At 38.1% G+C, this 13,938-nt stretch overlaps 1 protein-coding gene across 1 annotated transcript in view; it reads left to right on the top strand.

Annotated features, from left to right (window-relative positions):
- The window catches only part of LOC130146937 (lipoxygenase homology domain-containing protein 1-like), a 143,613-nt gene that overhangs the window by 39,908 nt on the left and 89,767 nt on the right, over window positions 1–13,938 (top strand). Inside the window, exons 11-13 of the mRNA XM_056333582.1 lie at window positions 417–642; window positions 11,168–11,322; window positions 11,937–12,015. Coding sequence (XP_056189557.1) covers window positions 417–642; window positions 11,168–11,322; window positions 11,937–12,015 — 460 coding nt within the window. The remainder of the gene's footprint in view (window positions 1–416; window positions 643–11,167; window positions 11,323–11,936; window positions 12,016–13,938) is intronic.

Here is a 13,938-nt window from a genome sequence, read left to right as displayed (position 1 = left end):
TAATAGGGCTTTGCTGATGGTAAATGTATGGACTGCAAAATATATCATTTCATGCAGCAATGGCTGAAGGTAATTCTGCTAGTTAAAGTATTTGTCTAGAAATAGACATTTACATTATAACACTACAAACTGGATTCTGTCAAGACATCTAAAACCAGACTGAATTGGTTAAGCCCTTTAGTCACTTTAAATAACAGGGTAGTGAAATCAATAAAATTACATTTGCAGACTACTCCATTTGCTTTTGTTCAATTGCTCTGGGATTCATTGTATATTAAGGCTTCATTTTCTCAAAACCCCCATTACTCTAGGTTGTGTTAGCTGCACATGTAGCTTGCATGCCCAGTATAAGAAGGATTGCTAAAAGACAGTCTTATAATTTGTTATTAAAACCTGGATTTTTTTTGTCATTACAGATTAATCTCAGAGATCTTGGGCAGCTATATAAAATCCGCATTGGCCACGATAACACTGGAAATGATCCCAGTTGGTACCTGGAGGAAGTCAGGCTTGAAAGAGTAGTACCTCTTTCTCATGAAGAGATTTGTCTCCCTGTACAGTGCTGGCTTGCAGAAGACAAGGGTGAAGGTGATACGTGGAGAGAAGTGGCAATAAGAAATCCCACAAAGGAGCTTTTGCCATGTATGTATTCAGTATTTTAGATCATGTGTTCACTAGCCATATCCTGTGAGTATATGACAGCTTTTCATGTTTCTTCCAGGGCACACTGCCCAAAAGCCAGTGAAACCATAAAACAATACCTTCCAGATACTTTCTAGTTCCACAGAGGCGAGAAGTGGTCATTTTACCCCACTCCTTTCCTTCCCAAAATCAAAATGATAGCCGTAGCCAGGGCATCTTACCCGTACAAAATTCTTGATCTCTCAGAGTGCCCCTTAATCACTGGCAAATACTGTTCTTTAGGGCAAGACATCAGGCAGGAAATCAAGGCATATTAAGGTATGTAATGTCATATGACTTCCAGTTCCTTTTAGCAAGTTTGGTATCATCCTTTCTTGTGCTGCATAAAATATTCTTTACTAGAAATCCATGACCTGAATCATCACACACACTTTTTACACATCAGACTCAAGCCACAGCCATTCACACAGAAGTTGTTAGCTGCAGGGTGGCACTTTGGTACTTCAAAGTTTACCACAGCTCTGATGCACTTGTTCTCTTCAAGTGAAGCAGGAAATAGCCCATCATATAAAGCTGTTATTTAAAAAGTCCAAGGCCTCTATGAAGGAATAAACAGCCAATATAATAATTTAGCACAATGTTTTTTTTTTAATAGAATTCTCTTTACATTAATAGAATGACAACAGTGCAACTGATAGACGACAGTGTTTGACACCATTCAGACAAACTGTATTCAAATTGAAGGAGTGAATATTACAAGGAATCAATGATTCAGCATAAAAAAGGGTCATCATGCACTTAGTGACACTCAAATAATTTCAGAAGAAAATATCAAACAGGTGAAAAACCTCAACTAAAGGAATATAAACCTCTGAAAGGAAACATCAAGACTGGTGGTGTGTGAATGTTTTTGATGGGTTTTAAGGCCAAAGGGGACTACTGATCTCTATTACAGAGGCCAGAAGATGCTGAGAAACACGTATGGGCCAGTTCACATTTCCCCTTTGCTTTTTTTTTTTTTTTTTTTTTTTAAATATTTTGAAGAGTGTTTAGTAACTTCAATAAGAGATTTCAAAAACTGGGACTGATCAGGATGAACCAGGCTGTATAATCATTAACATATTCCACATCCTACAGTGATTTAAGTATTGTATATTGGTGCAACAGAAAAATAATGCAGAAGCCAATTAAATGGCATGAACAATTTTTTCAACATCAATAACTCAAATCTTCATTACACAGTCTGAAATACCCATTCAAAAAGAGGTACTAATATTCTGGTAGATGCACTCCATTTGTGTACTTGAATGTGAAAAATTAAGTCCGTTCTATCAACGGCTGGGAATATACTTAAAAGAGCACTTTTACTTACTTTTTAATTGTAATATTACTGCATCTTTCATTGCCTTTGCAGGAAAATTATCTCTATTAAAATATATGTCTCAAGTTTGTAAGAAAAATTACTTTAGAAAGCATTTGGAAATTTCCTGAAATTGTAAGTTTTACAAATTAATTATTGATTTTAGGTACATTTAAATTGAACAATATAAACTCTGCAAGGCCTCCCAAGGACTTCCTGTTTATACTCTCAAGAACAAGCAAATGAAAAACTACCAATTTGCATTTCCCATTTAAAAGCTAATTGCTTACAAGTACTGGACAAACCATATTAAGTCACTTTCTCCAGCAGAACAAATGATGTACTACTTATTACTTAATGATAATCTGATATGATTCAGTAATTTATATCCTGTACTTTCAATTCAACCTGGTACATTTTAGTGGTATTAAATTTGCTTAACTATAAAAGTGATGTGCTGGAATCTTTAAACAAAATGAACAAATATAAACAAAACTCAGAAAGAACAGTTTTTTAAATTGCTGTTCTTTAACACTTACTTTTTCACTCAAATTCTCTCTTGGAAAAAAAGTATATTTTTTTCTTTACCTTTTTTCTCCCTTTCTCCAACCAAACTCTGCTGTGGGGACCCAAAACCTTGGAGCTGATTTTTGTTTCCTTGTCTTTCTTTTTCGTAGCTTCTCTTCTTCAAATCCTAAGTTATTTCCCGATTCTCTCAGTTTTCTTTACCTTCCTGTCGGAAATCCAATCTTTTCCATCCAAATTTCTCAACTTGGTAACCCCCCTTATTTTTCTGACTGCCCCTCAGCTGCTTCAAAAAGCTGACACTAATCCGGCCTCCTACTGCAAGTGATGCTTCCAGTTCTTTCTCAGTTTCTCCATTGCACCAGTCTCAGCTTCCATACATAACTCGGGTTCCTTATGCCTCCAACGTATGTCTGTCTTTGTTTTCTCTTCTTTTCTTATTTTTCCTCATTGCCAATTCTTCTAGGTCTGTGGCTCCTTTTAATCCTATTCTGTTTTTGTTGCTTTTCCAGCCCTGGAGATTAAAAAAATTTCACCTGATCTGTCTGTCTTCAAAGTTGTCCCTGAATTGAGGATGCTGTTGAACTGGATGATCTGTGGAGGGCTACTCCATACTCCAACCTGTTTTTTTCTGTGATTCTTCTACCCAGTCTCACTTTTTTTTCGTGGCAGTTCCAGATATTTTTAATTAACCAAACTTTACAAGTATTGGATTGTTTATTTGTTGCCATTTTGATTTGGTTTCATCCTCTAGTTATGTTGTGATGCACAAAATCAAAGAATAATTGTTCAGCTGTTTTCTAAGTGGTAGGTATTGGAAATTAGTCATTGTTCCCTGAACTGGGTAAATCTTAAGTGTCATTCAATGAAAATAAGATAGAAGCTTTATCCTGAATGCTTTTGACGTAGCTTTATAACATCATGACAACACAGGAGTGTTAGGGGAATTATGACTATATCTGGCAGTTCAGTGTAGGTGAGGCTGCTGCAGCTGCACAGCCCCAGGTCCCCAGGTCCCAGGCTGAATACGTGTTCCCAGTCCGCACACACAGAGAGAGCACATCTATATACCACATCTATACACAGGTATACATGGCCAGCTGTACAGTAACGCAGACACACAGAACAGACACAGAAACACAGGCAGCACCAGCAGCCTCATCCCGCTCACCTCTCTGGCTGAGCAGGATGGAGTCCACTAATAGGAATATATATGTGTACACATATGTACAAGGTGGATGCTGCCAGCTGCTGGGCTCACACACTTTATCTGCCTCTGGATCCCAGTCTCCCCAGTTGCTGGCTTCTGGACATACGAGCCCTCAAGGCTGCAGCCCCACTCCAACTGCTGGTACAGACTGTCTGACACACACATGCACACAGGCATGCATGCACAGAGGTGTCTTGTCCTTAGAGACACACATACACCTCAGCAGGTCTCACCCCTAGAGACACCCATATCCCATGTTGTCTCTGGCAGCTGGCCAGGATTCCTGTGGTCCCTCCAACAGTCAGCTGTTCGTATGGTCTGGCACTTAGAGACATGAGCCTCTCAACCCTTGTACCACTCCACTCACTCGCGGTGTTTCACTCCCTCTAGTCTCTCCAGATGCCTTCATGCAGGACCCCAACTGGGTCCCAGTCCAGTTGCTGGTACTCAGACCCCATACCCACACATGTGTATGCACACAGAGAACAGAGAGTCCTTCGCCCAGAAAAAGAGTTAGAAATCAAATTAATAAGATGGGATGGACTGCACTGATCAGGTGCAGGACACAGCCAGCCATACTAACTAGCAAACTGTTGTGCCCAGCTCTTTTGATCTCCTGATCCCTCTATTTTCCCACACTTGTTCCTCCAGAAATCACCTAGATCCATCTCTTTTTCTGCCTTTGGTTCCTCCCCTAAACATCCCATAGTAAGTCCTGTGCAATCCCAAAATGCTCTTCCCCTCTGTCCCATATTGTGTTCCACACCCCTAGGCAGCAAACCCCAGCAGTCCAATAGATACTCCAGAATAGACTCATCATGATGGGTTTCATGCCTGGACACTGGGACTGGGACTCTCCTGAGATGGCCATGTAGGGTCTGGGAGAGAGTGTCCTTTCCTCTGAGTCCTTGGCTTCTCCCAAGCCCATCACAGGAGCCACCAGCCCATCTCCACAAACACAGGGGCACAAGGGCAGGTGGCTTGGGAGAAGCCAGAGCAGGGTGTTAGTTGGACTCGCCCTGCCCATAGCTGTCTGTGCCTCTTTGTGAGCGTGCAGAAGACCTTTACCCCACATCTTAACATGGATTAACTTCAGATGTGGCTGAAGTTTTGATCTAAAGGGGTGCATGACACAAGAAGTATTGCATTTTCTTACTGTTCTTCTTATGCGAACATAAACTTCAAATGTGAATAAAAATGGGGAAATCTGCCCTGTTCTTGTTCACTTAATCAAAGGAATAACTGTACTGATTTGAAATAAAAGACAAATACTGAGACTGAGGCAGAAAATATTCCAGCTCAAAAGATTTAGATTTCTTTTCCACTTGGAGAAATGTGCAGGCAAATACAAAAGTGTTAGAATGTGTAGTAATGACTCAAGCATTATCTCTACAAAATTTGTATCCCTGTTTAATCACGCAGGAGGCAAATAGGTAAATAGTCAAGCTTCTCTTTCCAATTGTATAATTGATTAGTAAGTGTGTTTTTTCAAAGCTGATAATTTTCTTATGTGTTATGAAGAATATCCCCATATTTATCTTTTTAGAATATTGCTTCAAATAGCAGTAGTGGAGATTAGAAAGCCTGAGAACTGTGATTCTCATTGAAATCTTCACCTGAAGATAATGTTTTGTATTTATGTCTTCTCAAATAATATCTGAGGAAGACAGTCCCTTTTAACAAGTATCAGCCATTAAGAAATTGTTCCCTTTTAGCCTTAACACTGCACCAATCTGGATCTTTACCCTTTTGTCACGATAAAATACCAAATACTATTCGTGCAAACTGGGTAGTAAATACCAAGTGGTAAAATCACATGACAGAGTTTCAATCTCGCTGTTTAACAAATTGAGCCAAAATGACCACTTTATTCAAGTAGGTATGTCTGGAAAAATGGTAGAACCTGCAGCAGTACTGTGTAATACTGTTTTACTGTCTTGGATCACCATTGTTAAAGGAGGACTGAATCTGACAGTTTTAATATTGTGTATCATTTACCATCTCTCTAGGTTTTATGTTCTTTGGCCAATTTGTCTGTTTACACTAGCAGCCTGATGGGAGTGGATTTGCACAGTGAAGTGGTTGGTGGTAAAAATCCAATGAGCGAAGGGTCCAACATCCTCATTATGTGCATTTAGGGGGAAGTTACTCTGGGCTTGTTCTAGTCTGTTCCCATGGACTGACTGCCAATTTGTGGTAAGATCATCATCCTTGTGTTCCTGGAACGTATGCTCTGGTTTGGCTTCATCCAAAATGGATCTCATTTTTCACTCTAAAACCACTCCATGCTGCAAAACAGATAGAAATAAGGCCAACCAGGGGATTCAGTTTCTTGATTCAAACTCATATGCTGTTGTAGGCACACCAGTATCTTTAAGCTCAGACACGTGTAATGCGGAGGAAGCTTATCTAATGTACTTTGAGTAATAAGTGATGTGTATTTATCTTGAATTCATCTGCTCTTAACTAGAATTATAAAATAATGACTGTACTTATAGTAGAATTGCTTTGAAAAGAACTGACAATGGGACAGTAGTTTATAATAAGTCAGCAGAAAAAGACCAATATTTCTGCAGTGAAAACTTTCATTTTTCTTACTCTCATCAGTAAATTATTCCTTAATTCTATCAGGATTATTTTCTTCTTCTCCCAAAACATATCAAAATATTAACTTAGTCTCTAATGCAAAGCAACCTGCTAGGCTTGCTTACTGTTTTTATTTTCCAAAGGGAAATGTCATAAGTCACTGAATTCTGTACATCACTTCTTCAGAAGGAAATGAGAAGTATATACTGTGCTTGTAGATCGAGGCTAAACTAACTCTTATCATTGGTGAATGATCAGGAATACACCAATGTTCCATCTTGGAAACCCTGATTCAGGTGCCCAGGAGTCTGGGAAAAAGGGTTCTCTAATCTGTGTTATATTGCCCTTAGGATGCCCTTAGCTTACCTTTTCTTCATAACCAGAGAAAAAAAAGTCCTTACTCTCTCCCCTTTATTGCAGTTAGTTCATGTTCTCGTGTTATCAATAGATACCAGAAGCTGGAGTAGAGACTTAAAAAAACACCTGAAGCTTCATGATAACATCTCAAGACATAGCAGTAGTAGCAATTTTATGTATAAATTTCCTGCTTTTACACTTGACTGCTCAGTAACTCCTATAGCATTTTTGATATATTTTGATATGCCATCTTTTTAACATTGTATACTGCTTTTATGTTTGTCTTTCATGGAGCCTTTTAGAAGCTCCTCACCTCTGCCTGAAAATATTTTACCTCTCTTTTTTCAACTGTTTCATCCATGCATCCATGTCACAGAGTCTTCTGTTTGATTAGAGAGCTTATCTAAAATTTGAAGATTTCAATCACTTGTTTTCTGAAAAGCAATTTTCTTTTTTAGTGAGTGCTAGCTGAGATCTTTTTTCCTGCTATTCTGTATTAATTAATCCTTTTATACCCTTTATCAAAGTTACACTGTTTTTCAAGATATTTCTTCTATTATTTTGGTTTGCCCCACATTAGACATATACCTACATGTGAATCTGAGGTCCCTCATCATGCTGAAACAGCGTTTCCTGACTTCTGTTAAGTGGATGGTTTTATGATATAGCTTTCAACTTTTTCTTTCCTTTTTTTTACCTATAAGCCTACCTCTTTGCTTTGTCACCCCAGTTTTCAGCTGGTGTAGCTTCAATAAATCAGCATGTAGCAAAATGAAATTACTGCTACAGAATAGAGAATTGGGTGGCAGAGTTCTAATTCTCAGAATTTTGGGATGGCTTTTTCTTACTGCTGTGAAGCAGGTCTCCATTTCAGCTGTGGCAGCAGTGGGGGCCATAGAGTAGGTCAGTTCCTCAGAGGAAAGTAAACCAGAGTCACAGAGGCTGATCATATTTTCTAGGGCTTATTATTTTACTCTATACACAAAAAAACTATTTCGTGAGCAATATACAGAAAGCTACAAACAGGCAAATTTTACACATGGTGAGTCTTGATGTCGCAGCAGTACATTTGACTGGTGGGTTTGTTCTCCAGATTTGGTTGTATCTGTCCCCTGTGCTCATCAAACTACTGGTGCACCTTGTCTTATATGTTAAAGGGTGGCATCATGCTTTTTGTTCTTTTATTTAAGCAATCTGTAGCTCAGGAGCCATTAACACCAGCACCTTTTGTAGCTGTTCTGCAGCCTGGGGGAACTGTTATAAAATTTTGAAAAAATTGCATCTGCTCAAGCTGCCCTGTGCCTAGGTTTCCACTTGTATATAAAAAGTCTGTTTAGTAAATGTTTATATGCATGTCCAAGCATTTCTCCATAGTGGCATATTTTAAGTAGGCATGCACACGTGTTTTGGAGAATAGTTTAGTTCCTTAATTATTTGTATGTTTCCTATAAACTGCATTGTGACATATACTCAGATTAAAGGAAACGAACATTCCATTATTATCCTGATACATCAGCCTGTATTGCTAACAAATTTTGCAAAAATTTAAAGCACAAATTGGTCTTTTTATTAAGAAGGTTCCTTTATAAATGCAGATTGCGTAGCCTAAATAAATGCCAGACCTAATGTTTTTGAGATGGTGAGAGATGTATAGACACAAGGACCTAATGAAAATATTTTTGAGTTCTTTACATTTTGACATGTACATGTTTTCTACTTCTGACTGATTTATTTAGGCTTGTAGCAATAGAAAGCTGTATTTGATTAGATCATTATCATCTCTCTGGTTACCACAGAGATGCACAGTGCTACAGAAGGAACTGTAATTTATTTAACTGTTAATATCTTTGTGTTGTGTTATAATTATCTCTTATTCTGTTCTGGTGTATTCTGTACTTAACCCATTTGATTTGGTCTCCTTCCAGAAATGAAAAAACTCAGTGTTTTCTTATAATAATTTATTGTTGAAGGGCTTTAAAAATGTCTTGAATATGCTTTAAAATTGTGCTTATAGTTACTTAAATTTTGCAGTTTTGATCATGGGAATTACTTGTAGGTGTAAGTAATACAGATACTAATCTTTGTATATAAACACTCATAACATAAATAATCTATGCCCTTTCCTTAACTCCCACAGTCGTTTTGCTTTTTCAAAACACAATGTGAGTAAGAATGTAAAAGCATGGAGGAGATTTCATGTTGACATGTCCCTGCTTTTACTAATCTGCAATGTCTTGCTCCATGGGTAGTCCAGCCCTATTATTCAAACAGCTGGCCACAGATTAATGTAATCATCAGGTTTTCTTTTGGAAATGTGACCTCTTTCCTTCCACACTCTGAAAGATTTTGCCACTTCATGATCAGTGTGGCTCTTTGCTTTGTTGCACGTTTTCTTTTATAGTTTGCTGTCAACCCTTATCCTCTGTCCTTTGGCCAGTTTGCTGTTTGGCTTATGTTCTTCTGTTGCTTATCTGCACATAGTTATGATTATTAGATTATATTGGCTATTAGGAAAAAATTCTTCACTGAAAGGGTGGTCAAGCATTGGAACAGGCTGCCTAGGGAGGTGGTGGAATCACCACCCTGGAAGTATTCAAAAAATGTGTAGATGTGATGCTTAGTGGCACAGCTTAGTGGTGGACTTGGCAGTCCTGGCTTAACAGTTGGACTTGATGATCTTTTCCAACCTAAGTGATTCTGATTCTATACTAAGACTTATGATATAAAATGTTACTTGGATATATAGCTCAATTATGTTAATTATCATGTCCATTTTTCTTTGTTACTTGTCATTCATATCTACAATTTTTTTAAACATTATTTTATGTTAAAAACCTTGAAACCATTTTTTTGAAAGGGGTGTATGTGTTATTGACATCAATTATATGTCATGGGCTGTGTTGGTACATTAATGTATGGATGTGAGAGGCGCAATGGAGTTACAGAAAATAATAAAACTGATCAAGGGACACCACTCCTATTTTGAGTCACAGTTGTAATAGTGATAATGAGTTGGAGACACTGTCTTAGTCAGTTTAGGATAGTTTTAAACAGATTAAAAGAGATATCCTAATTTGGTAAGCATACAGTCTATTCTTCAGCATTTCCTTCCTATGTTTTAATGTATGTGGGGCTACTTTTTCCCCTTAGGTATTTTCAGTATTATTTTAATACTTGTTAAGTTTCTCCACTGGGAATCAGAAATAGCTGTTCCTCAGTGATGGTGGATGACATGATGTTTGAGTTTACAAGCTGCCTTGGGGTCCAGTGAATTAAAAATTTATGGAAATGTCAGATTCTGCTAGCTGTTTGGTTGTTTAAGAGTAATAATATTTTAATTAGTTTTTGTAGAATATTGTCCACTGTCAAGCATTTTATTGTAATATTTTTGTTTTCATCTTATTTCCTTCTGAAAAGTCATGTTTAATTCTGTTTGGTAGGGCTGCTACTACTTTTCTTCACTCCCAAGAACTATTATAATTACCCATTAGTGAAACAATAATCTTCTCTGTGATCTACTACATAGCAGCAGAAATAGCCAGCTGTGATTAGAATAGAAACACTCCATGGAAAAATTGCCATTAAGATGTAAACATGAAATTTTTTTTAAAAAGTCACAATAAGAAAAATTGGAATGAAATATAATAGTAAGTGATTACTACAAATATTTTTTTTAAAGAAGTTTGCATATCTGGATAATTCTAAAGATAATATTCGTGTGGTGCCAAGTATGTTAATAAAGTAACTCTGAATTATATTTCCAAATTCTTTGAAGATAATTGTATATTTTTTGTGTGTAAGACTTTGGTCTAGACTAGAAGGAGAGGCATTAAAAAATAGTAGAAATATTTCAGCTGAGAGCTGTTTTTAAAAAAGTGTTCACATCCACTAGTGATAAATGTTGAAACTTTCAAAAGCAAGTTGAGTGTCCACTTGTTATAGAAGAGGGAGCCCATTCATCTTCTTGACCACCTTTGTGAGATGAAAATCTAAACCCACTAGGATGAATGGTTGCTCTTCTTTTAAGATGAAATGAATGTTAACCACCTGGAAAATTCTGTTTTGCACAAATCTGGAGATGGGAATGCGTTGGTAGCAGTGAAATATAGCTATTGTTTGAGATCATGACTTAGGCACAGTTAGGTGTTCTCCAGATAACTTGCCAAGAAAGACTTTGCAAATTAGGTCTTGAAATCATGAAACAGGGAGTGACAGAGGAAAGTGTAGCACTAGGGAACACATGCTTGATAGGCTACTTTGCTGAGCAATGCACAGCTATACTCAGCATAATGCATGTTTTCAAGCTTGCTCTTCATATTTTTGTGCAGAAAATTACAAGGTTTGAACCTTTAAGTGACAAATGCATGGATAGCTGTTGCTACTTCCAAACTTGAAAGTCAGTATAGTCTTCTGGCAAAATTTTGATGAGAAAGCTTTTGAATCATGTGCAAGCTACAAGGATAACCTCAAGCTTTTTCTTCTCCTAGTGTTGGTGTATGAGGTCCATGTATACACGGGTACCAAACTTGGTGCTGAAACAGATTCTAACGTTTATATCAACCTCATTGGGACAAGAGGAGATGCTGGCAAAAGGAAGCTCCATAGATCTAAGAATAATAATGTAAAATTTCAACGTGGACAGGTGAAGTAAAAACAATGCTACTTCTGATCAATAAGAGCAAATTATGGCTAGCAAACTGTTCAGTAAGTGTAAATACCTTTTTATTTACAAGTTTTATCCTTGCAGTTTACCATTTTCTGACATATTTTCTTTATTCAAAATTACAGAATTAAATCATATAAATAATTTTTATCTGCTGGATCAATCATTTACTGAGAACATTGGATAGTAGAATTTGAGTACTCTTCATTATTGATATTTCACATATAGATAAAATGGTGCCAATAAAATTTTTGTTCACTGTGAACTTTAGAATCAAGTTCTAATTCCTTATTTGCAAGTATGTTTTCCAGTCTTGGTGAAGCAGATAGGACTAGAAAATATAGAGATGATGAAATAATACTTTGCAACTAATCATTGTGTCATGTCAGAGGAAATGAATTCTGTCTCTGTGGAGTAATTTTAACATGTTATTCACCTTAGAAAGCTTTAAAAGATCCAGGGCAAATATAAGACATCTATGTCTATTTCGGAAAAGAAAAAAGAGAGAGAAAAGATAAACTATTCATTACTGTTATAGTCAAAGCAATAACTGTGTTCAAAACCTTTATAATTTTCCTTGTCTGGTTCCACAGATGGATATTTTCTGCATAAAGGCTGTCTCGCTGGGAGACTTGGAGAAAGTTCTGATTAGCTGTGATGGAGCTGGTCCAGGTAGGATTTAACTTCCTAGAGACAAATCTGTTTTCAAGTCCTTTTTAAACACAATGCGCTTTATTTATATGGCATCCTTCATACAAAGTGTGACAGAAGGTCTTGCAGTGACAAAAAGTCTTCACAGAGACTGGTCACTGTGATGAGATGGTGAAAAATAGTCGTAACGGACAGCAAAAAATACAGGAGTTTAATGTCAAATACTGGCATTCCACTCCTTGTTTTCAAGTTTATTTATAAGAAAGCACAATTTATTTGCATATAGAAAACTCATGAAAGCATTTCTCACACAGGTAAAACAACCCTTCATTAGACAAACAATGAAGACTGGACAGAATAGAATTAAAGATACTCAACACCTGCTTTACTACCGAACAGATTTTGAGTAGTTACAGCATAATGCCCTTGCTGCTTTGGGCAACAGTAGAAGATCTGGTTATTTATTTAATCTGTGCAAGTCAGTGTGGAGCTGCTCCAGTGGGTGACATTGCATTCAGCTTGTAGGTTTTTCAGAAAAGAGAGAATTTTGTGATGAGTTGAACTTTTGGTACAGGCCCTAGAGGTATGCATTTCTGGAATGATGTATATGAAGAGAAAGCTAGCATTTAAAAGCACTGAAGATGTAAATACTGCAAATATGTTTGCAGATTAGTAGCTGGGAAGAAGCTAGGTGAAGACAAGAATTGTTAAAGCAGATCAAGGCCACGCTGATATCAGATTAGAACAGCACTTTTACCCTACTCTGTTCTGAAACGGCCTCAAGCAACACCCATCTCGCTGACTGTCCATACTGTCTAAGGCTCCAAGCAGACTGGTGACTATTACAAAAGGAGCCTTATTAGTGCAGCCTGGACACGGGGTGTGAAGTTGATTCTTGTGTCTTTGTAGTTCTCCAGAGTTTGCTGCCCTCAGCAGTACGAATGACTGTGTACCCAAAAGCTTCACATCCTAGTAGGCCAAGACGTAACACAGAAGGCAGTGTGGTGGAGCTTACTTACCTTCACTCTATCCCACAGGATACTATGCCATGCTCTCCTCCCTCATCTCTCCTTTAAGAGGCAGCTAGCCATATCACAGAATCAACATTACAAATCTGCAACCGGACACAGCTATCTTAAGCTGCTTTTTGACAGTCGAGTTCAAAACCTGCATTTCTGGAGGACTGTCTAAACAGGACAATAGATCGAGTTCCAGCTATAAGAAAATTTATGCCTTGATAGTTAAAAGGATTGTGCATTGTACTTGGCACAGACAGATCTCACAGACCTCTTTTGAGCTGTACCCAAAACTAGTCCCAGATGAGCCTGGTCTGGGGCTGGGGTGCACAGTGGGGCTGAGAGCTGGGAAAGGATGGCGAGTGAGAGGAGAGGCCTTCGAGAGACTCAGACTTTGGGGGGTTGAGAGGGAGGAAAGAGGGTTCCTTTAGAGGTGGGTCTGCCCTTTTTTCTAATCTTCTCTGAGTGACAAGGCAGAAGGTCTTTAGTCTTGTTTTGGAGACTGTCTTGAAAGGATCACAGAACATCTGCTTTCTTTGGGGCTCTCAGACTGCAGCACATAGATCTTCCACAGCCACTGTGAATGAGGAAAGAAAAGGAATTTTGTCCTAGACAGCAAGGTTTTGGCATTGCTCAGGTGTAAGTCACTAGATGATGTGTCTTGCCTGCTGAATGGACCTTCTCCTCTACAGAAATATTCCATACACACCTGTACATCTAGGAGTGCCTTTCATCTGTTTTGGCCTGTTTCAAAGCGACCTGCCTGACTGCTGGAAAATCTTGGCTAGGCTAGTAGTCTCCTTCCAATGAAAGAGCATCTGAGGTAGACGAGGGTGACAGAAGGAGCTTGCAGGGTGTCCTGACGTGTCCTGGGCCTGAAATCTTGAAGGGGAAATGCTGTTCTGCTCCAAGCACTGCCTGGGCAAGC

Source organism: Falco biarmicus, chromosome 3 (assembly GCF_023638135.1).
Source record: "Falco biarmicus isolate bFalBia1 chromosome 3, bFalBia1.pri, whole genome shotgun sequence".
NCBI lineage: Eukaryota > Metazoa > Chordata > Aves > Falconiformes > Falconidae > Falco > Falco biarmicus.
Note: the sequence above shows the minus strand (reverse complement) of the source record. Positions and strands in the feature narration are given on the sequence as shown.